General features: G+C 48.8%; 2 protein-coding genes across 14 annotated transcripts in view; one reads left to right on the plus strand and one right to left on the minus strand.

Annotated features, from left to right (window-relative positions):
• The first annotated feature begins 370 nt into the window (after positions 1-370).
• FLCN (folliculin) lies at positions 371-13,416 on the plus strand. 5 transcript variants are annotated; one of them, XM_074885715.1, is made up of 12 exons: positions 371-556; positions 1,449-1,727; positions 2,525-2,671; positions 3,313-3,534; positions 4,025-4,185; positions 4,948-5,039; positions 5,766-5,956; positions 7,140-7,253; positions 7,619-7,742; positions 8,068-8,199; positions 9,788-9,893; positions 10,676-13,416. In XM_074885715.1, exons 2-12 carry the CDS (start codon positions 1,479-1,481, stop codon positions 10,875-10,877), a joined length of 1,740 nt encoding a protein of 579 aa, XP_074741816.1. In that variant the 5' UTR covers positions 371-556; positions 1,449-1,478; the 3' UTR covers positions 10,878-13,416. The 5 variants fall into 5 exon arrangements, with proteins under 5 accessions (XP_074741816.1, XP_074741818.1, XP_074741817.1 ...); XM_074885717.1 differs by lacking the exon at positions 371-556 and adding an exon at positions 663-744; XM_074885716.1 differs by lacking the exon at positions 371-556 and adding an exon at positions 784-803.
• Positions 13,417-16,187: 2,771 nt separating this feature from the next.
• MPRIP (myosin phosphatase Rho interacting protein) overlaps positions 16,188-25,882 on the minus strand; it is an 88,625-nt gene continuing 78,930 nt past the window's right edge. For all 9 annotated transcript variants that reach the window (XM_074886180.1, XM_074886181.1, XM_074886178.1 and 6 more), the window contains one exon: positions 16,188-24,367. In XM_074886180.1, the coding sequence (XP_074742281.1) occupies positions 24,296-24,367 (72 nt within the window). In that variant the 3' untranslated portion in view covers positions 16,188-24,295. The remainder of the gene's footprint in view (positions 24,368-25,882) is intronic.

A 25,882-nucleotide genomic window follows, 5' to 3' on the forward strand; every position in this document is an offset into this window, starting at 1 on the left:
GAAGAACCTACACCAGGCTTAACTCTGGTGTCTGCTCCCTTCCTTCAAAGGGGGGTGCTACCTGTGTAACCATCTTAACTGCTTTATGAAGGGAGTGCGAAAAGACAATGCTTGGTGGAAGCCTTCATCTGCCCTAATCTTACAGTCCAAGTAGTTTAAGGAATTAAAACGCACGCTGGCTACTGCGGGAGCCGACTGCGACGCTCCTTTCACCCCCCCCCCCCCGGTAGCCGCTGGCGCCGTCCCCGCCGCCCGGGCCCGAACCCGCGGCCGATGGCCTCAGCCGCGCCCCGCCGCGCGCACGACGCATGCGCGCGCCCCGCCCGGAGGCCGCCGGTCACGTGACCCACCGGGCGGTCCGCACCACCTCGCGGGGAGTCGGGGGGGGCGGAACGGGGCCCGCGGCGGGTGAAGCGCTTGTGGGGCCGCCGGCAGCTGCCGGGGCTCGGACACCGTTGTCCGCTCTCTGCGGCGCGACGGCGGGACAGGGGACAGCGGGGGAAGGAAGGAGGGAGGCGTCTTGCGGAGCGTCTCCTCTTCCCCCTCCCGTGTTGAGGTAATGGCTCTGCCCAGCCCCTGTGGACAGGGCGGCCGTGGGCCGAGTCACTGCCGCCCCGGGGGGGTGGGGGGTGTGGGAGGGACCCTCGGGAGGGCGGCGGGAAGGACCGGCTCGGTACCGCGGCACGAACGGGCACCTCTTCCCGCTTTCTACTCCCTCTCCTCGCCGCTCCGTGGCGGCGGCGGGTGGGTAGCCAGGAAGCTGTGTGCCCCTCTCCCCACCCCCCCAGCTGCCGGTGGGGATGGTACGGGCCGGTGGGTCAGTCTGTGTCAGGCGCCCGCGGACACGGGACGGGCCGGGGCGGGGGAGCCCGGAGCCGCGGGACCGGGGACCCCTGAGCCGCGGTGAGCGAGGGCCCGGGCCGGGCCATGGGCGTCCGGGCATGGGGAGCCTGGGCTGTGCCGGTCGCGGAGCGCGGGGAGGCCAGGGCCCGGTTGGGCCTGAGGCGCTGGGCTCCGGGGACGCTGAGCAGGGCCCGTCCCGACCCGTTACGGCCTGAGGCCTCCGGGCACGGGGAAGCTGGGCCGGGCCCGGCAGAGCCTGAGGTGTCCGGGCACGGAGGTCTGGTCTGTCGGACCCCAAGTTGTCCTTGTAAGACTGGGGGTATCCGGGCACGGTCCGGTCCCGTTCCATCCCTGTGGGGCCTCGGGTGTCCCGGCTCTGAGTCAGGGACCCGGGCGCGGGGGGGATCGGTCTCTCTGGTCCCGCCCCATCAGGTCCTTGTTCAGGTCACCCCGTGGTAGAGTTGTGCTTAGACTGAGCACCCTTAGGCTGAGCTTAAGGCCAGCCTCTCCTAGAGAGATATAGAGCAGGACTTGCACCAGTCGGGCCTAAGAGATGCTTTAATATCTGTTGTGCTGATACCGTGTGCTCTCTCCCTTGCCTGCAGGAGGCCCGTCGCATGTGCTGAGCTCTCACTATGAATGCTATTGTTGCCCTCTGCCATTTTTGTGAGCTCCACGGTCCTCGCACCCTCTTTTGTACTGAGGTTTTACATTCACCGCTTCCCCAAGGCGCAAGCAGCGGGGACATCTCTGGGCAGAATGAGCAGGCGGAGGAGGAAGAAGGTGGCATTCAGATGAGCAGTCGGATCCGCTCGCACAGCCCCGCAGAAGGTGCCAGCGCCGACTCCAGCAGCCCAGGGCCAAAGAAGTCGGACATGTGCGAGGCAAGTGTGAAGATCTGTGTGTGGACATCAGTGTCCCTTGGCTTAACCAAAGGGCTCTTAGATTCTCTAATGCAAATTGTACTATTTAAGAGAGACAAAAAAAAAAGTGAACTGCACTCATTTTGTACACGACCACCAGTACCAGAAGATCTCCAGGTCCTCATAAACTGTAGTGATCCATGACAAGAGGATGAAGGAACTGCTCTTGAGTATATAGACCTTGGCAAGATGGTGTCTTGAGGTTTCTTTAAGCCCTGTGATCTGTGATTCTCTTGTGGCCGAGAAATGCTTTCCTCCTCTTTGAAGAGCATTTACTTTCTTAGGAATACTTAGGAGCAGTATTGATTAGGAGACAGAAAAAAATGCAAAAGCAGTGAAAACAATTGAGAAAATGTATATTCTCAGTTGTTCTCATGCTTATCTACTATTAGTACTTGTTCTGAGTTATTTGTTACTTCTTTTCCTTTAGGTTATGGCCAGTTTTGTTAGGCCAGTTGGTTTCACAGCTGCTGTTAACTGAATTTTACCACTTGTAGAGCCAACACCAAGTTCACAATCAAATTAAATAGTGGCAAATGAGCATAACAGCAGAGGAAGTATATTGCACAGCATTCTATGTGAGGAGCTGTGTTCAAATCCTAACCCTGTCGCCTATTTCTTGTCTTCGAAGTATTTTTGTTCTAATCTCTATGTGTAAGTGACGTTTCCGTATGTTTTGCAGGGAATATACAGAGGTGTTTGGAAACTTTAGATAACTGCATGCTCATTTATGGCTGGATTTACTTTTCTGTCTTCAGGGTTGCCGCTCTCTTGCAGGAGGACATCCTGGATATGTCAGCCACGACAAAGAAACTTCAATCAAGTACGTCAGTCACCAACACCCAAACCACCCCCAGCTGTTCAGCATCGTGCGCCAGGCCTGTGTTCGCAGTCTGAGCTGTGAGGTAACTGCCTTGGAGTCCTTTGTGGCCTTATGTATCATTTCAAATCCAGGATAGTCTTTGCTCATCCTGGCTGCTCCGTGCAGCCTGAAACAAAGAGGGAATGGAGGTGGAAAAACAGACACGCAGGTCTGTTCTTTCCAGGATTGGTTCTAATTTTTAAGGTTGATCTTTGATAACTTTGAGGATTCTTTCCTCTCACCTCATGAGACCAAAAATTTCTTGGTTTTGCTTCTGTGTGTTTATTGTTTTTCTTTGTAAGATAAACTGTTTTTTATAAAAACATTGGAATCTGTTGTTTAGTGCCCATAAATATTTGATCTTTGTAGTCATTAACATTCAGCATCTCATAGAAGGAAAGGGAGAACCTTAGAGATTAATGAGCGTTTGTGTGCCAAGATCAGCAAAATCCTTTGTGGATTCTTGACAGCATTGGAGTTGAATAGAGCTGAGTTCTTAAAACACAGTTAAATTGAAGGTTTTGTAGTGTTTGAGGGATACTCTGGAGGTCTGTTTGACCCTGAGTTTTGGATAGTAGCCTAAAAAAGGCTTGTTTTGTTCACCAAGTGTGTGTTAAAGAGTAGGAAGCTTTTCAGTTTATTACTGTTTCAGCTGTGCGATGTGTACATGTCCCTCCCCTTCAGGTCTGCCCGGGACGTGAAGGCCCAATTTTTTTCGGAGATGAACAGCATGGTTTTGTGTTCAGCCACACCTTCTTTATCAAAGACAGCCTGGCTCGAGGTTTCCAGCGCTGGTACAGCATCATCACTATCATGATGGACCGGATTTACCTCATCAACTCCTGGCCTTTCTTGTTGGGAAAAATCAGAGGCATCATTGATGAGCTTCAGGGCAAAGCACTTAAGGTAGGTCAGTGCACAGAGGCCATTTGACTCAACGTTAGTAAAACAGTGTGATGGTTGATTTACAGCTGAGTCAAAAAGCTGATCCAGGTCACTGCAGCCAGGGGGGTCATTAAGGTTGGCACAGGGACAAGAGGACGGTGCGTATCTGGGGGTGAAGGAGAGAAAGAGCAGGGTGCCTCTCTCATTTTAAGCCAGTCATAAGACTTTTCACAGACCTAACTGCTAGACAACAGCTCTGTTAGAAATTTAAGTAACTAAAGTTGCGAAGGAAAATGGTTTTGGAGCACAAGTGTTACTTCATGATCATTTTAGTCAATCTAAGAATAAGATGTCCCTCCCCACTCTTCCCCCATCATTTACAGTGTATTTTGGATGATTGTGTGTGACGCACCCTTTTCACTTCATATTTTCGTCGGGGTTTTTTGGCTCAGGTTTATGTAAGCATTTTATCTTTTTCAGTCTCTTATTTTGCCCTTCCTCTACGGTGCAGGTGTTTGAAGCAGAGCAGTATGGGTGCCCTCAGCGTGCCCAGCGGATGAACACGGCCTTCACTCCCTTCCTGCACCAGCGGAACGGCAACGCGGCCCGCTCCTTAACGTCACTGACCAACGACGAAAACCTGTGGGCATGCTTGCATACCTCCTTCGCTTGGTAATGCCACTTGCGTATCTATCTTCTACAACTCCTTCAGGAGGAGAATATTGCCATATTCTGAAAGGGTGGAAATGTGATTTGAGTGTTTGGGTATTTTTTTTTTTTTTTTTTTTGAGGTAAGAAGTTGAACTTTGCTAAGTAGTCTCTGAATTGGAAGGAGCTAAGCACAGAAAGACAGTAGCCTTTAGGGCAAAAAAAAATTCTTGTTGCTGTGAAGTAAACCTGCTAATGTGGCTGCTAATGGAAGCCATGTCTATCTAGATGGAAAAAGCTTTGCAGAATAAAAGTAAGTATGGAAGACAGCAAGAAACAATGCTCCTACCGCCAGCGTGTTGTACTTTGGGTTCACGCTTGAAGAACACCTGGAAGTGCCTGTGTTTTGTGACAGGCAGCGTGGGAGGTGCAGCCGTTTGCCACAGCAGTATGCCTGGCAGTCTAGTTGCTCCAGTGCCTGACTTGCTCATCCAACTTCCCTGGAGAGCTGCCACAGAGAGGACTGCAGCTCTGGCGTGTGACTCGGGTGGGGGATGAGTACGTTGCACAAAGTAATCGTAAAATGGTGGGTCTTTGAGTGGCTTTGAGTGGTGGTGCTTGTAAGATATGTTGATAGTTACCACACCAAGGAAAGCACAGAGATGTGTTGAAACACAAATTGGTTAGTGGTTGGTTTTTTTGTTGAGCTCATCGCACCAAGTTTCTTACTGGGTTTTTGCACCTAGGCTTAATGAACGCTGCTTCTGTTTCTTTCAATGTCTCCAGGCTTTTGAAAGCTTGTGGCAGCCGACTTACAGAGAAGCTTCTGGAGGGAGCACCCACAGAAGACACCCTTGTTCAGATGGAAAAACTTGCAGGTGAGATAGAAGTTTCCAGAGCTGGAAAACCCTCTGAGAACGCTTTGGATGGTAACAGACCGAGTCCTTTCGTCAGCATCATAAGCACAGCCATCTCCCATCACCTTCCCCGCAGTGTAGTCCCTGCAGTCGCTGATACAGAGGTGACTGACAGGAATGTGAAATCAAGGCCCTTGGCCTCGTAGGCGCTCTGCACGCACACGTGGTGGTTGTTGCTTGAGGAGGAGTGTTGCATCATTGTGATTATTGTTCTCTCTGGCTGGGTTGGCCCTCCCAATGAATATCTACAGCCAGAAGAATTTGCATTCGCAACATAGGGACTTTTGCTCCTTTTCTACATAATTTCTAAGATTAAAGGATTGTAATTTTTTCTTGAATTATTTTATTAATCTATTTAGATCAGATTCTACAAAGCCTGCCTTAAAGCTTTGGCCAAGACCTTTAAAACAAGAATAGAGAACGCATAGTTGGCCAAAAGATGTGACTTTGTGTTCTGTAGAAGATAAAAATTCCCTCTTGACCCTTCAGTGGTTATCTTATATATGAATTCATAAACACCATTAACACTTCAGGTGTGTCTGTGATGCTAGTACTTTCAGGTCCTGTGTTCTGCTCTCCCCACATACTGGTTGCAGCGTGTGCAGGCACTTCTGAGGCAGTTCCTGTTCCTAGAAAGCAGCAATTTTTATGACCACTCTGCTTTTTTTTTTTTCTTTTTTTTGCTAGATCTGAAAGAAGAGTCGGAAGGCTGGGATGGTTCCGAGGAAGAAGAGAAGCCTTCTTCCCAGCCAGATGTTGTGGAAGGGCAGGAGCTATCTAAGTGCTCACCTGAAACATCTCTGATGCCAGATTGCAACAGCTGGAATGTAGCTCACAGAAGGTTGTCTGTCTTTCGCTCTCTCAGGCACATGAGGCAGGTAAGAGACAAGAAACTCCCATGCTCAATTCACAAGCTAATAACCTCTTTTCTCCTGATACTGGTTTTTTTTTGAAAAAATACATTTATTTCCTGCAGTCTGCACCTCTTTCCTGGCTCTGTGTTCAACACAGTGCCTGCACAGCTAGTAACAGGGTGTGAACTGCATCTCTGAGGCCGTTCCCTTCCTCTGAGATCATGTGGGCCTCTGGTGATCATCGGTCATGTGGGATGGCATCATATGATTTCTCTCAAACTCTGCACTTTTCTTCTTCCCTAGAGTAGCGGCAGTAATTTAATACAGAGGTTGCGCAGCATCTTCAAAGCCAAGTACTATTTGCTTAAAACAAAAGTGCTTCAGAGGGGGGAAAAAATAATTACAATCAAAACAAATGGTTCTGTACAGCTCTGGCTTTTCTCCAGTGCTTCCAGTTACCTGGCTGAGGGGGACGGTTCGGTGCATTTGACCCACAGTCTCTTTCACACCAGCTTATTTTCCTGGACACTCCTGACAAATACCTGCTTTATCTCTTTAGCCTCCTTTTGTTCTGTTGTCTCCTAGTTTAGAATGCTTGAAGCTCTTGAACTACACCACTGTACTGCAAGTGTGTGCCTTTGGAGGCTTGTCTAAGAATATTGTTTCACCTTTTTGTGCCTGAATCGTTGCGAACATAACCCAGATCAGAGAAATGCCTGAAAGTTGTTATTGTCTAATAGAAATTGTTCAGTTCCATTGCAAACGGGCCTGTGTCCAGCTCAGCAAACCCACTAATTTGGCCAACAAGTGGGCTGATTCATGCAGTCTAGCCAGAGCACTGAGGGATTTGGAGCAACCGAGAAATGAAACTGTTGTTTTCTTAATGCGCTTGATACTGAATTGGATCAGTGGTTAGGCGTGTTGGCAAAGTGGTACTTTGCTGCTGTTTGTTCTTGAAACCATAGATGGGAGCGAGTATCGCTTTGCATGACGGTCTGACGCCTTTGGCATCTGTCAAAGAAATGCTTGATCCTGGTGCTGTGGTTTAGAGCTATTACTCTGTGCGCAAGACCTGTAAATTTTCATGTTCATTTCTGCTGCTCGGTTCTAGCCGTTTTCATATGTGGCAGTCATGTTTTGGTCAGGGCAAACTGGACATTTCACTAATTTTCATAACCAATGCAGAATTTTTTTTTTTTTTTTCCAGGTTCTTGGGGCATCAGCATTCCGCATGCTGGCTTGGCATGTTCTGATGGGGAACCAGGTTATCTGGAAAGCTCGAGACATGGATCTTGTCCAGTCTGCTTTTGATGTGCTACGGGTAGAAACCTTTTCCTTTGTTTCCTGACTGCATATTTTTACATACATTTCTGTAGCAGTCCACGCCGTCTGGGACATGTAATCTTGTGGAGAATGTGTGTTAAATGATGTGGTTTGGGGCTGGGAGACAAACCCAAAACAAACCTAAAACAAACCTAAAAAATCCCCCAACTTTTGGATGTCTTCATTGTCCTCAGCAACTGCATGGTCTTTCAAGCTGAGTAAGATACTTCTGATCCCCCAAATCAGGAGCATCTGCCTGAGCAGCACTCCAAGTCTTGGCTGGCCCAAGAAATCGGAGGGGAAAACTCTGCTTTACTGGTTTAGCTCCAGCGTTTTTCCTGACACATTTCCTTCCTTCTGTAGACTATGCTGCCCGTAGGCTGTGTGCGGATCATCCCCTACAGTGACCAGTACGAAGAGGCGTATCGGTGTAACTTCCTAGGGCTTAGTCCCCATGTCCAAATCCCATCCCACATACTATCATCTGGTAAGAACCTGTTGCAGAACCCTCTCCTTTCACTATATTATTAAAGATTATTTTTTTTTAATTAAGTATTGGCAGATAGTCTAACAATGCTTCATGAACTAAAACCTGTATTACTTAATTACTACTTAGTAGTTGAAAGTGTGACACCTGCTTTAAGCACTGATCATACCATCACTGGCAGTTCTGGTTCCTGTGGAGGAAAGGTTAATGCTGGGCCAAATATTGTAAGCTGACAGAGCTGTGCTTTCTCAGAGCAGGGTGTGTAGCTGTATTTTAGAATCTGGGCTAGTACAGTTAATGTTCTTTTGGGCTCTTGTTGCTCTAGAGTTTGCGGTCCTTGTGGAAGTTCGCTCTGCTACCCGGTCCAGTCTCTACCCAGCTCTGTTTGATGATGAGCAGTCCCTCAACAAGTACGAGTTTGTTGTCACCAGCGGTAGCCCTGTTGCAGCAGATCGAGGTGGGTGATTTGAAAGCAGAAAGAACCTTTATCACTGAGGTTAACACAGCGACCTAATCTTTAACTTTTTTTTTTTATGCTGTTCATGTACTGATCCCTAAGGAAGTCTGAGTAGAAGCCAGGTCAGTGTACAACTAGGGTACTGCTATTTGAGGTGAGGTTTACCACAGTCCATTTAATGGATTTAAAGATCAGCATTTTGCTTATGCATTTTCAGAAATGAGAAATGAATTCTGTAACGTGTATAGTAGCAATTGTAGGGAAATTTTTCAGTAACCCACAATGAACGCTTTCTATCCTGGAATGCTTGTGTGTTTATTTTGAGTAAGTCTTGCTTATAAGGACCGTGACATTCTGTGATTACTCATCTCCCATGTTCCATTTGACAGACAAGTACGACTGATACAGAAATGCACAGACTTTTTTTTTTTTCCTACTTTGTTCAAGGACTTGAACACTTGCACCTAGATGTGATTTGAGTCAGGTCCATCAGGTTCCTGTTTTCTGGGGAGTCTTAATTTAGATGAGTTGGCCTCACTGACTGTCACAAAAGACTTGACAGATGGTTAATCCGTCCTGCTCTGTGTTCTGAAGATACAGGTGCAATGCAAAGCAGAAACTCCCTCGCTCTGTAGTGTTCTTCCTGTGCTCCAGCAGCCGTTGTAGGTCCCCCATGTGTAATTACAGTAGTCTACTTTGCATCCAACCAGTGGCATGTCCAGAATCTTCTAGACAAAAATAGTCACTGAAAGGTCTTTTCTCCACCACAGCATCAAAGTTACTAGGCCACAATCTGCTGGGAAGATAGCCTCCTAGGTAATTCCAAAAAGTGGTCCAGGAAAGGAATGCTTTGGGTTCATTGTCTGTTTGTTTTTATACTATATTCTGGAACTTCCCTTAACAAGAGGAACATTAAATCAAGAGTAAGTGGAGACTTTGAGGTTTTATATATTTATGTATATATGTACATATATTGTACAAAGCATGAAGATTTTTCATAGCTTTGCATTTTTTAATGAGTTTTTGATACAGGACTAGAAATAACAAAATTTAAACAATTTTAGTTTAAAAGTGGGTCTGAAGAAAACAAAGGCCTCTGAACCTGTGTGCATGTCTCAGGATCCTTCACAAAATTCTATGTTGCTGCTTGGATCAGGTGTTTTTCTAGTGGGGTGATCTTTAGCTCCTCTGCCATGGAGATGAAATCAAGGCAGGCCACTGGGGGGTATATTTTTCCACCTTGTAGAATAGGTAGGTTTCTTCCTGACTCAAGGGAGATTATTATCTGTGAGCTAATCAAGCCAAATTCTGTGTTGAAATTGGCTGTGCTGTATTAATAATGTAGCTTTTTGCATATAGAGGAAGCTGCATGAATGCACTAGACCAAAGCACTGATGAAAAAGGAGTGCAGACCACTGCTCTTGAACAAAGAGGTGGAACAAATGTGTGTTCTTGTTTGTAATTCCAGCAGGTGTTCAGGCCCAGGTCATAGCAGTGGACTAGTTCTTGCTGACAAAGGTGTGAGTGAGTGACCTGCAGCTTCTATGTCCTCTTTCTCAACCTTTTCCCTCTCTTTCTGATCCTCTAGTTGGCCCTACAATCTTGAACAAGATCGAAGCTGCCCTCACCAACCAGAACCTTTCTGTAGATGTTGTGGATCAGTGCCTTGTTTGCCTGAAGGAGGAGTGGATGAAGTAAGTACAACTAACTGCTTTCAGAGAAAGAGCTTCGGCACTAAACCTGGAACAGTTACAGCAGAGTACAGGACAGACCTGTAGTCAGGTACCTTCTGTTTTAGTACTGAGAGTAGCTGGCTTTACTGTTGGGAGCTAAGAGTATCGGGGTTCTACTCTAGTCCTAACTCTTTCTGGCTTTCAGCAGTTCTTAACCTTTATGCTTCAGTTCATGCATCTGTAGGTTACCTACATGACAATACTTGTCTGCCTTACGTATGTTAGGAGGATTAAGTATGCAAATACATATATGCCTGTCAATGTGCGCTATATTCCAGTGCAGGTAACGTGCCAAACAGATGTCACGATTGCGCCTTCAGGCACTACATTTCACAGACGCAAGTAGATATAAAGGAAGACCAGTCATGTGAAATAATTCATGGAACATTACGATTTTGTGAATTTACTTGAAGGCCAGATGGGCACTAGATCTGTCTCCAAGGGAGATTCCCAGTTGTCACAATTAATCGTTTTACTTTTCGCTAGAATGAAAAAAACAGATTAGAATTACGCATATCACTACTGAAAATGAGTCATTCCCCTAACTAATCCCCCCTCCTTTTCTTGTACTTTTCTTCCCCCCACTTTCTGCACTCAAAGCATGAGAATAGTCTCCATGGGATATTGTTTGAAGCTTTTATTAACATTTAGTTGGTACCGACAGAAGCTACGATCACTGCTCATTCCCTGTTTGATGCATTCAAGTCCATCGTAGTAGTGACAGGAGTTTCTTGTTTCTGCAGTAAAGTGAAGGTCCTCTTTAAATTTACTAAAGTGGACAGCAGACCCAAGGAGGATACCCAAAAACTGCTGAGCATTCTGGGAGCTGCAGAAGAGGACAACGTCAAGCTTCTCAAGTTCTGGATGACTGGCCTGAGCAAGACGTACAAGTCCCACCTGATGTCAACAGTTCGCAGCCCAACATCCTCAGAGTCCCGGAACTAAAGGGTGCCCAACCTCTCTTTGCTGCCTTCAGATAACGGCAGGGAACCCTGAGTTACCGCTGCTGAGCCTGCAGCTTGTGCTTTAGGTGGATAGTGAAACTTCATCACTATTCTACTGGTCCTCAAACTAACTTGAAGAGTGACTTGAGTCTTTTCTAATTGCTGTGAGACTGGATTAATAAGTGCTAATAAATAGTGCTGCTGTCTGTCCTGAAACTCAACTCTAAATCTAGACGTCCACACTCAAGACTAAAATATAGCAACGCTCAAAGAATCAGCGTGAATTAATTAAAATCCCATACTGTCATCATTAAGCATTATGGTGTGGCAGTAGACCTCAGCTTTAGATTCCCTTGGCAAGACTCAGATACCTGTGACAACGTCCGGAACTCCTGGGAGTGGATATAGTTAATCTCTCTGAATCCCACATAAATCTCCTAAATACCTGAGAAAACAAGAACCAAAAATAAGTGGCACGTCACAGGGTATGAATCATATGTAAATTATTTCAAACCACTTTATGCTCGGATTTAAGAAGAGACTATTTTCTGCTGTAGCGTAAGTCAGGATATCCTATCGGAGTCCTGTCACTCCACTTTATTTATTTATATCTTAACTTGAGACAGTTTCAGCACTTGCTTTGGAAACCTTGTCTGGGAGGGAGAATTATAATGTAAGAAGTCTCAAAATGCAGCCTGCTTGCCTCTTCAGAGGGTAAAATACTCGCCTCATTTTGCCTGTGGCTGCAAAACTTCCAGATAATGAAGATAACCTCGCCAGGAGAAGGTTGCTGCTGTTCATCTGTCTTCAGAAATAGTTTTTTAGCTTCCTAATTAAGTTAAGCAGAAAAGATCCAACCTGTAGGTGCTCCCTTCTTATATAACTCTATAGTAAACATTTTTGCTTAATAGTTCATGGAAACATTGGTGCATTTTTTAAATTACCTAAACAGATATTCCTCATCTGTATTGTAAGCAATTACTGTTTCTGTTGTGAAGTCTGTTGGGGTTTTTTTGTCTTTTTTTTTTTTCTGAATCATTGTTGGGAAAACTTGACGTTACCGTAGACATTTTTAACAAGCTAGAGGCAGGTTTTACCAGGTGACCTTCTACACTCATTCAAACAAGACTCAAGCTCAGAGGGGATGTTCCAACTTGTCATGAGTTCTGTTCTTATATATAAAATATGCAGGTTGATTTTTGTCTGGAACATCTGTAAAATGGCGACAGGCATTAAATATCATTAAGAGCTATTTTTGTAAAATGGACAAAGCCTGGTTTTGTGTTGATTTTCGATGTGTGTTTATGTTGGGCTGGGAGAAGCAGCAGTTGATTCCTGTATCTTAGACTTGATCTAATTTACAGAATTTAACAGATCTTTTCCTCTTGGCTTTGTATGTATTAGTTTCTTGTACATATGGAGCAAGAGATGCTCAGATATATTAATTGAAAATGCTTGACTGGATATAAACAACTTCAGGATATTCAAACAGCAAACATGCTTGGAAAAAGGCATTACTCTGTTACTTCAAGCACGTATTTAATTTCAGGGTTTGCAAAAAGGCGTTTCCCAGTTGTCAATAAGGAAACAGGAAACAAAAGAGGTGCTCAAGTTCTACCCACAGGAAAGGAATTTTGAATAATACATGCATCTTGCTCCCTATGTGCTAGGTGCTAGTCATGAGGGAAGAGCAAAGCCCATTACTAGTGGGATAAATGACAGAAGTCATTAGAAAAGCACGGACTAGTAAATCGGAATTTCCAGCGCTAGGTTGGTGTCTGCTCTTGTGGCTACCTAGTACTCTTTATTCTTGTACTTGAAAGCTATTCTGGTCCAATTCAGAGCTGTGTAACACAACAGGTAAGGCATTATTTGGCATTTAGACCTTCTTGACTGCTGAAATATTTCTGGTTTTTAAGAATAGCTCTCCCAAGCAATCTGACATTAAAACCTAGTCTTTAACCCACAGTTGGTGCATAAACACCCATTGGCAAAGCCCGTGTTTCTGAACAGAGGTGTGGTTTCTTCCAAAACATTGATCCTAAGGTCAAGCTTGAGGCTTCATCCTCTTCTTCCATGTGCTTGTGTAAGCAGCGAGTTGTAGGCGATGTCCATCGGTCTCTGTCCTGATCTGAAACAGGGCCGTGTCACGCACAACCAGACCCGGGATAAATGTATCATTTTTGAGCTGAGGCAAGGAAACCACTAACTTAACATTTATAAAATGTCCACAGGAAAGAAGGGGGAGAGTTGCTACATCTGTGAACCCAGGGCTCCTGCGCAGCATAAAAACAGATGTGCTTGCCTGCCAGAACAGATCTATATGTGGGATTACCAAATAATTGTCTGGGCAAGTTCCTGCAGCTTGCAGATTAGGCCGCAGGCACTCCTTTTGCTGTCAGTGATAGCTGGAATGTGCACACTCCTCTTAGTGCAACTTAATTAACCAAAAAGCATGTCTGCAGCCATCTTTCACCACCCTCCTTCCCTCTCAACCCTCCGCCTTAAAGACAAACTGATTAAAGCAGGATGTTTCTTTATTCTGATGTGATTTCCTTTTCCGCGTGGCCGAGCAGCGCCTACCTGGGAGGGAGGTGGGAGCAGGGAGCTGCGGGCGGACAGACAGAGCCCCACCGCTGGTGCTGGGTCACTGGTTGGGCTGTAGGTACAACCGAAGCCTTTTTGCACTGGTTCTGCCGCCCCTGGCCCCTCAGCCAGGCAGGATCCAGTTTAAAGGGTCTGTTGAGTGTGCGGCGTAGGCGGCTGGTGCTTGGGGAAGGGTTAGGGTCAGCTCTCCAGTGCATCTAGGAGCACCCGTGTCCCTCCTTCCCCCACCCCACAGCAGCCCAAGCCCCTGTGGGTTAGAAGGGGGGCGGCTCGGCGGGGGGGCGGCTGCGGCCCCTCGACACCCACCGCCCAGGCGGCGGGCGGCTCCCTCAGAGATTTCCCGCCTTCACCGCGCTCGCCTGCTCGGGGCGACTGCGCATGCGCCGGGCCGCCGGCGGCGGGGCCATGTGGGCGGCGGGCGCGGCGCGGCGGGCGGGCCTGGGCCTGGGCTTGGGCCTAGGCTTGGGCTTGGGCTTGGGCCTGGCCGCGGCGCTGGCCCTGGCGGCCTGGAGGCGGCAGCGGCGGCCCGTCCGCGAGGTGCTCTTCTTCCCTTCGCAGCCCAGCTGCACCGAGGCGCTGCTGGTCGAAGCGGCGGCGGAGCCAGGCGCGGCGGCCCGGCCCTGCCCTTGCCCGTTACCGCAGGGTGACTGCCCCCTCAGCCGCCTCCTGCGGCGCCTCCTCTCCGCCCGCCGCTCCCTCGAGATCTGCCTCTTCGCCTTCTCCTGCCCGCAGCTGAGCCGCGCCGTCCAGCTTCTCCACCGACGCGGCGTCTGCGTCCGCATCGTCACCGACGCGCAGTACATGGGGATCCGGGGCTCCCAGATCGGCCTCCTCCGGCACGCCGGTGAGGTGGCCTCCCCTCAGCGAGGGGCCTCCGCGGGGCAGGGCACGGCCGGGCGCTCAGGCCCCGGGTGAGAGCTTCGGCTACCGCTGAAGCGGTGGTTGTGTCTTTGTAGGGATCCAGGTGCGCCATGACCAGGAGGACGGGTACATGCACCACAAGTTTGCTATCGTGGACAGGAGGATGCTCATCACAGGTTCCCTCAACTGGACCACCCAAGCTATCCAGAACAACCGGGAGAATGTGCTGGTCATGGAAGATGCCGAGTATGTGAAGCTTTTCCTGGATGAGTTTGAAAGGATTTGGGAAGAGTACAACCCCATCAGCTACAAATTTTTTTCCAAAGACAGTAAATGATTGAGCTGCCTCCCAGGGCTGGCAGAGTACTTAGCAGATAGCATTCATGAACTTTATGTACAGACATTATTGTATTATCCATCTGGGTGTAATTTAGGTAAGCTCCTCTGGAGAAACAAAGTGCTTTCTACCCTAAAGTGCCACAGGTCCCTTGCTGCGGGAATGGGACTGACCCAACTGTTTGGGTGAGTTTTGTGAGGATAGCTGTGACAGGACTGCATTTGTAGAGCTTAAAACTACGGGCAGGCTCGTTGCCGTGCCCCAGTGCAGACGAGGTACGTTCAGACAGCGCTGGGTAGGTGTTTCGGTGGTGAAATGGACATTTTCCCACTTGGGATACTGCAGAATGGAATTGTAACCCAATGGCTCCTCTACATCAGTAACTCTGAAGGAAGCATTAAGAGGGCTACAGCAAAGCTAGACTTAGTATAGATTAACCACCTTAGTTACATTTCTTGTTGGCTTTAATTGTTGAAAGTTTGTAAAAGGAAATCTGTGGGAAGTAAGAAGGCAGAAATTAGAAGTATGTTTTGATTGTGTACACATTTCCTTTGGTTTAAGATTAGCAGAGCTCCAGCCTAAAAGCGTCAGAACAGATGCTGATGACAGCTTGTCTTCCAGCAAACAAGTATAGGGAAGTCTGCAGAGAAATGAGAGAAACTGTTCTTTGGGCTCAGTTGATCTTGTCTTGAGAGCAGATGCGGCTGGAGTTCGGTCACTGACTTCAGAGTGGAGTGGTGGAAGGAGACCCCAGTTCACTCAGGTGGGGACACTGTGTCCTGGTCAGGTTTGGTGACTTTGGTGACCACCTGTGTTGGCAGCAGCGGGGTGGGGACAGCGAGGGAATAGCAAGGGGAGGGAGGTAAGAACTTTGTCCCTACAGCTCAGGGTAGAACAAAGATGGGTGTAAACTTAAGAATTTAACAACTAAATAGTGTCTGTGTTAAGAATTATTTTATACTGAATATAAAGCGCCTCAAAATCTCTCTAAATGAAAAAAGTTCTTAATGTTTTGTTACCAGTTTGGCTTGACACAATAATGCTGTGATTGTTATTACCGAATAAACCATTTTCACAGAAAAGCTCAACATCATCTTCTGGTTTTTGCCCTCTGGGCAGTCCTTGGGGGTTGGTTGTTCCAAAGATCCAAATCATTAAAAATTCCTGTAGATCTTTAGGTGTTAGTTAGGTTACATGGAGTAACATCAGCAGATTGCAGATTTGTTCTGTTCTGTTTGAGAAAGTTTGCATGGGTCTGGGGGGAAAAAGCATTACTGTTACCTGGGGAGTAGCAAGTGTGGAAGAAGCTACATTCTCTAGTAAATCCCGTTCAGCAGCATTAGTACTTTAACCACGTTATTGCTATTAAAATGCTACCTGTTGCATTTTGTGAAGTGTGACTGTAAAAGCAAACAGCTCACTCGTTTGCACGCTCTGGCCTCTGCTCCATTCTTTCTGTAGTAGTGCCCTTTTTGAAAGAAAAACCTCACTACGCAGCATGCAAAGGGTGGTGCAAAAATAGTTTATTACGATATAGTTAATGTAAAGTTAGGTAATTATATTTACAAAATAAAAATGATCAGCTACATCCATGGGAACCTAGCATGTCACACAAGATTTTGTAAGGAATAAATACTGTGAGAAAAAGTGACGTTTCTATTACAGCGAGCAGTTGATTTGGAACAGTGGCTCTTAAAAAAGCGCTGAAATAAACGAGTGGAAGGGAGAAGGGAAGGAGAGGAGCTCACACATACTGAGAAACAGGAGCCGCCAACACCCGTTCCCCGTGGCAGAGGGAAAATATCACATGGGAGACATTACTTCCCGAACTAATCTGTGTGGAAAATGCCCCTGGAAAGAGGCTATTCGCCCTACGGATGGACAGGGCTCCAGGACAACTGAGCTCCTCTGCCCCTGGCCCCGCTGCGATCGTTGCTGGGTTTGAGCCGCAGGGATCGCCAGGAGCCGTGAGGCTGCAGCGTCCCGGCTCCGCTGCCGCGCTGCCGCTGGGCCACGTCCCAGGCCGGTGGCGGAGGGCTGGCCGCTGCGTCACATCGTCACAGAAGCTGGGAAATCACTCTTGTGTCCTCAGGACTCACCATTCCTTCCGCTCATTTCCAGAGGACGTCTGGTAAGAGCGTGGCGCGTGCGTGGTTTTAATCCGGAACGCGTCCCCTTTGGCGATGGGGTGGTCGTCGGTTCAAGTTGTGCTCAGACGGGGGAGGAAGAGCTGTGCTCTCGTTAGGACGGTGGAGGAAGGCTGACCAGTAGTACCTGAACAACCAGTGCCGGTTCAGCTACCACCCACGGACTTGCAGAGCTTCCTTCTCTCTCCCCAAGGCTTCATCCTTTCGAATAAATGATTCTTTAAAATCTCAAGTCATCCAGAACTCCAGGTCCCAGGAGGGTGGACACGGGTCAAACGCTGCGCATTTGTATCTGCTTCCTACTTACCGTAATCTTTTGTATTTTACGACACACTTTGCTGTCTCTAATTTAGAGCAAAGAGCGAATGTTCTTGTCAATCCTGCACACAGGCAGTGTGTGAAGAAAGCATGAAGAAAATAATTGGAATTGCACTCATTATTTAGGAGTTCACGGCCAGCTGGCTTCGTTCAGTTGATACCAACTTGTCCGGCTCATCAGGCTTCTGCCAGTAAATCCCACGCCCTCTGCTTCTTTTCGTAGTCTCAGACTGAGGCAGGGTGAACCGCTGGGGCCAGCACCTGCGTCGTTGCCAGCCTGGTGCCCCCCGCTCCTGCAGCAGCACGTTTGCATCCTCTTGTAAGAAATGGTTTGTGCTACAGGCTCACCTAAGTTCAACTCAGTAGTAACTATGTGGTTATGTTTGAAGTTACACAGTGTAAGTTGCAGTGCTGCTGTAGGATGTGTGTCTGTACAGCGGGGTCTGTCGGTCCCTTGTAAAGTCCAAGAGTGTCTTGGACGCGCTGCATGAGTGAGTTACAGCATTACACCGGTGTCTCCCAGAGCCACCAGCTCGCTGCAACAGCCCAAAACTACTGTGCAAGGAGAGCTGGGGGTGCTCTGTCACCAAGTAGTTGCTGCCACTCTGTGTAATGATGGGTAACAGTCTGCACACCCATGGTGTTAGTGCCCCTACCAAATACAACACTGCTGAGTTCTCTGAATGGGAAAAAAAAAAACCCAAACAAGTTTATAGTGTAGTAAGGTTACAGTTCTCAAACAGACTGTACAGAATCTTTGGACAGGGATCCTCAAAACTAAAGGTACAGGTCAGCAGAAAAGGTTTGAAAAGATATTTATAACAGTCATCAAAACCAAACAAACAGTTTATCAGGGTAGATGGGGCGGGTTGGACACATTACACTCGGCGCTCCTCTCCCAACCCACGCCTGCGACGTCTGTGTTAGGACAAGATTTAAAAGTCAAAACCACAACTTAAGTCACAAAAGAGAACCCTCCACTAATTTCTGAGTAATAAATATTTACATTGCGTGCTTTGAGTGCTATACAGGTTTTAAATTACTTTTTTTAAAAGAGAAGAATAACAAAGCTTTTTTTTTCTAAAAAAAATGGAAAAAAATTACAGAGGAAAGGCAAGCTACACCGAGCGTGCATGTGCTTAAGTGTTCACAACAAACTAAGTACTGTATCTGAACCATGAAAAAAATGCAAAGGTCTAGTGGAAGTGCAATCAAGTATAGAGATGGTACAAAAGTGACACAGCTTACAATGCTGGGGGGCAGCACTGTTAACACAGTCCCATCCACCTCTGTTACAGCAAAAAAAAAAAGACTTTTCTGGTTTGCAAGTCAGCACACAATTCTGTTTTTGAAGCAAATGAGCACGATTTGCTTCTTTTTTTATATGTGGGCAAAGGAAAGGTCACATTTAAAGATGGATTCACTCTGTTTCAGGGGAGATGGTGCAAATGGTAGGAAAACCTTACGCAGGAGGAAAAAAATTTACTGGGAGCCAACTAGAAGGTGTCCGCACCTTTGTTGCACTTGACTTTCCCTAGAGCTCACGTTTCAGTGCTATTGCTAGTGTAGAATTGTGTCAAAGGCAGCAGCTTGCACTTCACGACGGTGCCCTGGCGAGCGTCTGCCGTGGGAGAGCTGCGAGGCCTCGCGAGCCCACGGCCGGGCCGTGCTGCGCCGGGCAGCGGAACGATGCAGCCGGGCTGTGAAAGTGCAGGCAGGGAGCTCACCCTCTCCTCCCCGTACTTTTTGTCCCTTCTCCACACACTTTCTAATTTAAATAGCCACTGATTTATCTTGGAAGATGGATGGAGCCTGGAGCAGGAAGAAGCAATAGGCTAACTAAGGACCACTGCTACCAGTAAAAAAGCTTTCCAGATGTTTTAAATTTTTTTTTTTTTAAGCACTGCTCTCTGCAGAAATACTTCAAATTTTGGCTGTTCATTGGTGCTGCAAGTTCTCTTTCTTTAATGTAAAGGCAGGTAATGTACTGCCTCTTGCTCTGGAGTGATGCTCAGATAGTTGCCAGACTGCAAACAGAGCAGAGCCTGAAGCACAGCCTGAAGCTGCCTGCATACCACAGCACCTTCCCTCCTCCTCCTCCTTTTCTTTGTGACCCCCTGAACTCATCACTACCGCTGTAAGACATTGTGTACAGCATTCCCACCTGGTGAAGTGCTGCCCCAAAGGCTGAGGTTCATCCTGACGATGCCGAGGCCACTGCTCAGCCCCAGATGCACCTTCAGTATGGCAGAGACAAGGTTCTCTGATTTCATTTTCAAAGGAGCCCAACTCCCCAGTGGAAGATGGCTGCTCCTTCAAGCTACAGCATATGAGACCACCACCACCACTACAGTCATAAAAGATCCCTTTGCTTAGCGATAAATATTTTAAACCCACAAAATTCAGCAACAAGGTTAATTGATTTGGCTTGTTAGGCATTGCTGTGTTCCCTGCGGCTGTCCTCCTGCCACCTAACACATTTTATTTCAGCTATACCTGCAGTTAGTGCCAGGGCTTTTTTTCCCAGCAAACATGCCTGTCTTGCTTTTCTCAGCTATCTGAAGGTCCAGACAAGCTGGCCAATATGTATTAAATAAAAGTTCCCCAAGAGCAAACCTCTGAGCAGCTGATCCCCTGGCTCTGATCCTGTTCATACAGCAGTCCTAGCAAACCTCAAGTCAAATTCTTTTAGAGACGTTTCAGGGAGCCCAGAAAAGAGGGTGATGTGAGGACTCACATCTTCTGTTCAGTAAGGTAAAACCAAACTAGAGGAAAGAGAGAAGAAAATCCAGCTTCCTGCCTGCTGGTGCTGGAACCCCTGGCAGGGCCTCACTGAAGAGATGCAAAATATCATCTGTGTTGCCTCGAGTGAAGAATTGACACAAGTGGTCCAGAAGTTATAGATAATCCCTTGCTTAGCATATGGGCATGTCTACACGAAAGGAGCAAGAGCTGTACAAGCGTTCCTGGGTGATTTTTCCCCCCACTAAACATCAGTATATTATCATATGTGTATAAATAAGAACACTCCCCCTGCAGCCTCTCTTCGCAGGGCAGTTCAGGGCCTGAGCACAAGCAGAAAGCTCTCCTCTGGACCCTCCCTGCCTTCAGCACCCACACACTGCACAGCTCCCTGTGCCGCTGCATTTTTATCGCACATTCTTCTGCCTTCCTGCACTATCCACCACCGAAGTGCTGCCACCTTTGACAACACACTGCAGTGCCTTCCTACCCATCCTCACCTTTTTTTTTTTTTTTTTTTAAATAATTAATGTATTTACACATGCTGAGTCAAACGCTGGGGATGATCCCCATCTGATCACTCCACCTGTGCCCTCCACTTACCCAGCTGTTCTCCATGTTAAGAAATAAGGCTCAAAGCAGGACCACTGGCAAAGAAATCAAGTACTATTGCTCACTAGGCTCAATACCTCATGCCAGGCAGGACACTGAGCTGCAAGAGAGGATTTCTTGGTATGAGCAAGCGTAGAGCAGAAAACATCCCTGCGTGGGGAGCCTCAAGATGCTCAGTGGCATGATCCTGTAGCAGAAAGGTCCATCTTGTGTCCTCCACACCACCGATGTGTCAATGTAAGGTACATAACTTCTAGTCCTCACGCTTAAAATAAGTGCTCCTGAGCAAATGAAGTATGCAAAGAAAAAGCAGGATTTGCTGGGGGATGTGAGAAAGGGCAGGGTCCACATGGCGAGAAGGAGAGCAGTGCATGTTCTGCTCGGCTGGCTAAAAAGGACAAAGTCCCACTGTATGTCTGGAGAGAAGAGGAGGAGGAGGAGGAAGAGGGTGTCCTCCTGGAGCCAGTGATGTCTTGTAAGGGAAGAGCAATGACAGTGACAAGGCCTATGTGCCATCCTAATGATGCGTCCTGAGGCCTCTGCCAGGAGATCACAGCTGCCAGAGAGCAGAGCTCACCCGGAGCAGCCAGGGATGGAGTGTAAAGGTTATCCCTGCAGAGAGCTGGACAGGCGACTTCGGATGGGACCAAGCCAGGCACCTGGGCCAGGTGAGCATCTCCTGATGCGGTCAGAAAGGCATATACACTACATAAAACAGAATGGATGGAGTTCCTTTCCCACCTAATCACAGAATCATCTAGGTTGGAAAAGACCTTGAAGATCACCTAGTCCAACCATTAACCTAACATTGACAGTTCTCAGCTCCACCAGATCCCTCAGCGCTATGTCAATGGCCCGAATGGAGATGAACCTGGGCCACAGCACTGACATCTCTGCTGGCCTTGCAATCTACTCTGCTTGGCAGGCGTTGGTGTCCCTGCTTTACCTTAAAGACTGCCTTTAACTGCTCAGAGATGCCACTGAAGTGCCACGTTGCCAGCTGCTGTGAGCATGGGGACCTGAGCTCACACCGCTCACCCAACTGTGAGGTTATACCAGAGACCCAGACCTCTCACTTCAGTCAAGTGCAAGATGCCGCCAGGGAGAGCGAAACCTCGTACGCGACTAGTGACGAAGGACCCTCTTCTTCCAGATGTGGACTTCTAAGCACAACGCATGCACAACTGACCTCGAGAAGGCTGGATTTGGGAAGGGCTACAAACAAGGAGAGCTGCATCTGGATCTCCTCAGCTGGAAGGGAAGCAGAACCTCACACCATGGCTATAAAAAGCCACTGCTAAGCATTACCAACATACATGGCTTTATCAACAACAGCCTATGCTTTAGATGGCCGTTAGCTAGCTCAGCGTGGCGAGGGCAGTTATTTCCACAGCCCCAGGACAGCGCTAAGGTGACCATTTCCACTTTGGGGCTCCCCAGTTTGGACTCCCATCAGGCAGGCGAGAAGCTGACGGTGAGCAGCTTTGGGCACACAGGCCACGTTCCTCCACGGTGGGATGGGAGGAGGACTAAGGCGGCTGCAGACTGATGGGTGGAAGCAAACGCAGTGCAAGGAGGAACACGGAGATTCCGGGGGTGACTGATGGCTGATCCAGGTGGGTCATGGCTGGGAAGGCTCTCGGGTCCTCCAGTGCTCAAGATTACAGAAAGTGCTACGGTGAGCTCAGATTAGGGCGAGTGGCTGCACATCAAACCATCTTAGAGGGCACAAGGGGAAAGTCTTTGTATCCAAGCAGTTGAGAATTTTTCCTACCCTGCTCCTATCTCCAGGACTTCCATGTACACCCAGGCACAGATTACAGAGCATCACCATGGGAGAGCGTCCCTGCACGTGCTCTGCCCGCTGCACGGCGCTGGCATCTTGACCAGGGACAAGTGGGGCTCCTACGGGCAGGACCGGCTGGCTGCCATGTGCTGCTGCGAGTGCCCCGGGAGGTGTCAAACCGAGCACGTGGCCACGGCAAGGCCACACAAGCTGGACAAGAGCCTGACTTGATGCTGTGGTTGGATGATGCCATCTCCTGCTGAGGGTCTGGTGGCTGAAACAGAGACTTGCTGCTCAGAGCGCGAGGATGAGGGTGAGCTCTCAGCACCCGCTGTGGTCCAGCCTGGCAGGATTGGAGATGGCTGTCACCAGCCCCGTGGTGCTCACCGCTCCAGAGCTGCAGCAAGAGTTTGCTCAGAGGGCTGTGATTGTACCGCCCGCCTAACGGGCCCCAAAATCAGCCAGGAAAGCACACAGAGCTGCCTGCTTCAACCACGTTAAGCACTCAAAAGACAAGAGGAAGCTTTGCTCCACGTGAAGGCTAGGGTGTATCTTTAACAGCCCAGCCTGATGCGATACGGGTCGCTCAGCAGCTAAACAGTGCTGGGAAGCCAACACGCCAGAGCGCTGCTTCAGCCCTGCTCCCGGCCAGGGCCATCAGTGAGGCAGGACCTGGCGTCTCTACAGGTGGCATCTTGAAATTTAGCCCAGGATGAAGCCACCGTGCCCGGGCAGCCCCGCTGCAAAGCAGCGTAGGCTTCTAGGAAGACTGCTCAGCTGGCCGTGTGCTGCATCTAGTGCTACCAGCTCCCTAGACTCACTTTGAGTTTGTATCTGTTGATCGGCCTCACGGTGCTAAATTGTATGCTTTAAATACAAAAGCTATTAGGACTGAGAAGGTCTGAAGCACATACTGGTTTTGAGACTTTTATTTCAGGAAAAGATTAAAGAATTAAAATAGGAGCTGCCCTGCTGACAAGAAGAGTTGAATTCAAGAAGCTGATAAAAAAGGAGCATTATATGCATTGAGCACTGTGCATTTTCAGTCAATATTGGCTCTACTTTCTACTCTACTTTCCTTTGACTAGGAAAAGGGAGTTTCACATGCGCACAGACCCTGGGATACACGGGACTCAATGAGAGGAAGGGAGAAACAGCAAAAAAAAAAGAGTGCTGGGCTTGATCTAACAGAGGCAAGAAAGTGATCTTACAGCTCGGCCCCTGAAACACCGACTCCGACCACCAGCGAGACAGGAGGCAAAGACACGCCGATGGGGCGGACTCGATGGTGCACGTTGAGTATCTGCGGCTCCCTATCCATAACCACCTGGGCAGCCACCAAAGCTCGCCGGGCTTCGGTATCGCCTACATTCAGGATACGGCACAGTCACGGGGCAGGAGAATCATTTCTTGCATCCTTCTCCAGCGAGATGTCAGTGTTGTACCTCCAGGCTGCGTACGCCAGCACAGACTTGTGCTCCCCGACAGCTTCCCCCGGGCTTTCCCCCCTTGTAGGTGCAAGTAATGCAATCGAGATCAATGGTTAGATTAGGCTCCTGGCGTGCTCTGAGCACTGGGTCTCTTGACAGCAGTAAGAGCTCGGTATGGCCGATACCACCCAGGCCCTGCCTGCATACCAAAACGGTTGGTATGACAGAGCTAGCTTATTAACAGGCTACTGAGCCTTAATACTGACACTTAGTGTAATGGTTTACAGTAAAGGAAGGATTCTCCTACAAAGCGCTGAAGAGAGGGGAAAAAAAAAAAACCCACCCCGATCCCTTCCTCTCCCTCTCAGAGTCTCTGGAGCGTCTCACAAGCAGGGAAAGGAGCTGGGGAGGCGAGGGGGCAGCGGGGGGGCACCACCACCACCACCACAGCGCCGGGTCCCGTCGGGGGCGTCAAGACGAACGACAGCAAGGACAGTCGTAAGGAACGAGAGACAAACGGTGCTGGTGCTGTGCTGCCTCAAGCTGGGAGGTGCGCGTGGTCAAGCGGAGCGGGGAGAACTAGTCTTTCTTCAAGTCCCTGGATTCAAAAAGCTTCAGGCGTTCTTGCACAGTCAGGCCTTCCTTCAGACTCTGGGAGAGACAAAAGACAGAGAGCGTCGGACACGGGCAGGCGGGAGGCGGCGGGCAGCTGGCACACAGAAAGGGTGGCGGTGCTCAGGCAAAGGAGACGTGGGCAGCAGGAGAATGGCCTCCTTGGTGGAGAGATTAGTGGGACATGCTAAGAGAAAACACACGGTTATGGAGGGCGGTTACTGGTGAATGGTGCCTAGAGAGAGGGTGAGATTGCGAGTGAACCAGGCGACGTACCAGAAGCAAATGAGGCACACCATGCTGCAAGCGGGATTAGCTTGACGCAGAAAATGACCCCCGGAGCCTGTGGGGCAGTGGTGGCTGGGGCAATTTAAGCAGAGCTCTGGCACTGTGGGAGCCCTGGGCAGGTCAGCTCAGATCTGCTACACTAAAGCACCAGGCTGCTGAGCAGGATCTGCACGCCGGTCCTCCCCGCGCCACTGCGGCCCCGGCTGAACGCGGGTCCGTCTGGGACGGTCCTGGCTCCGGTCAATGTGCAGACTTTGCTCAAGCAGCCCTGAAAACTGTGTTTTTATTGCCAGAGACAATCCCACCCTTTCTCTAACCCCAGCCCGGGGGCTCTCCTAAGCCAAAGCTGCCTCTACTGCACAGGATTAGACAGCAGACTAGCTAAATGCCAGCTTCAGGTCTAGCAGGATCTGATGGCTGATCCAGTTCAGATGCAGCATCCAGATTTCAAGGCACGACACTCAGCTAGCCAACAGAAAAGCCCGCCCCACTAGCTCTCATCATTTGGATTTGTGATACCTCTCACTTAAAATGTGGGGATGCAGGAGAACAGCAACGTGAGGGGCAGAAACCCAAAAGCAAATTACTTGCCCCTTGTAAGAGAGCTTTAACCTGAAACTAGCCCGAGGAGACGCACAAGCCTAAAGCCAGCCTTCCCTCCTTCCTGCACCCCGAAGCTGTGGTTTAAGAGCTCCAGGGAGCAGAGCACCAGCGAGTTGCTGCTGAGGAGGCACAGACATCTCCCTAACCAAGAGCCAGGCCCGCAGAGCGATGGCTCGGCCCCACGTGCTGGCAAGGAATTTCATCGCTGGGCCGTACCCGCTGTGGGACAGGCAGCCAGCCGCCTGCATGCACCCTGCAGCTCACTGCTGCCTGCAAGCCGATTCCTTGCAACGAGCAAGGAATTCACTCTGCAGCTGGAACATTATTTGCTTTACAGACCAAGACGTGGCAGCTTCAAAAGGCACAGACCTGTATGTAAAGCCTCTTCTATTAACAGGCAGCTATCTCCCTTTTGCTTTTACTTCCCTGACTGGGGTGCCAGAGGCCTGTACAATCACAGCAGCAGGTTCGACTTTTGGGCTGGGTTTTCTTTAACGTGTGTTTATCAAGGCAGGGCTCCATGATAAACTTGCCCCGAGGTTGTGCAGATTTCCATGGTTACTGTATTTCTTTAAATGCTTCTCCTCCCACAGGCCCACAAATACAGAACGGCTTGGAAATGAAAGCACTGACATGGTTTGGTTTGAATTTACAAATTCTGTG

This window comes from Strix uralensis, chromosome 16 (genome assembly GCF_047716275.1).
Source record: "Strix uralensis isolate ZFMK-TIS-50842 chromosome 16, bStrUra1, whole genome shotgun sequence".
Lineage (NCBI taxonomy): Eukaryota > Metazoa > Chordata > Aves > Strigiformes > Strigidae > Strix > Strix uralensis.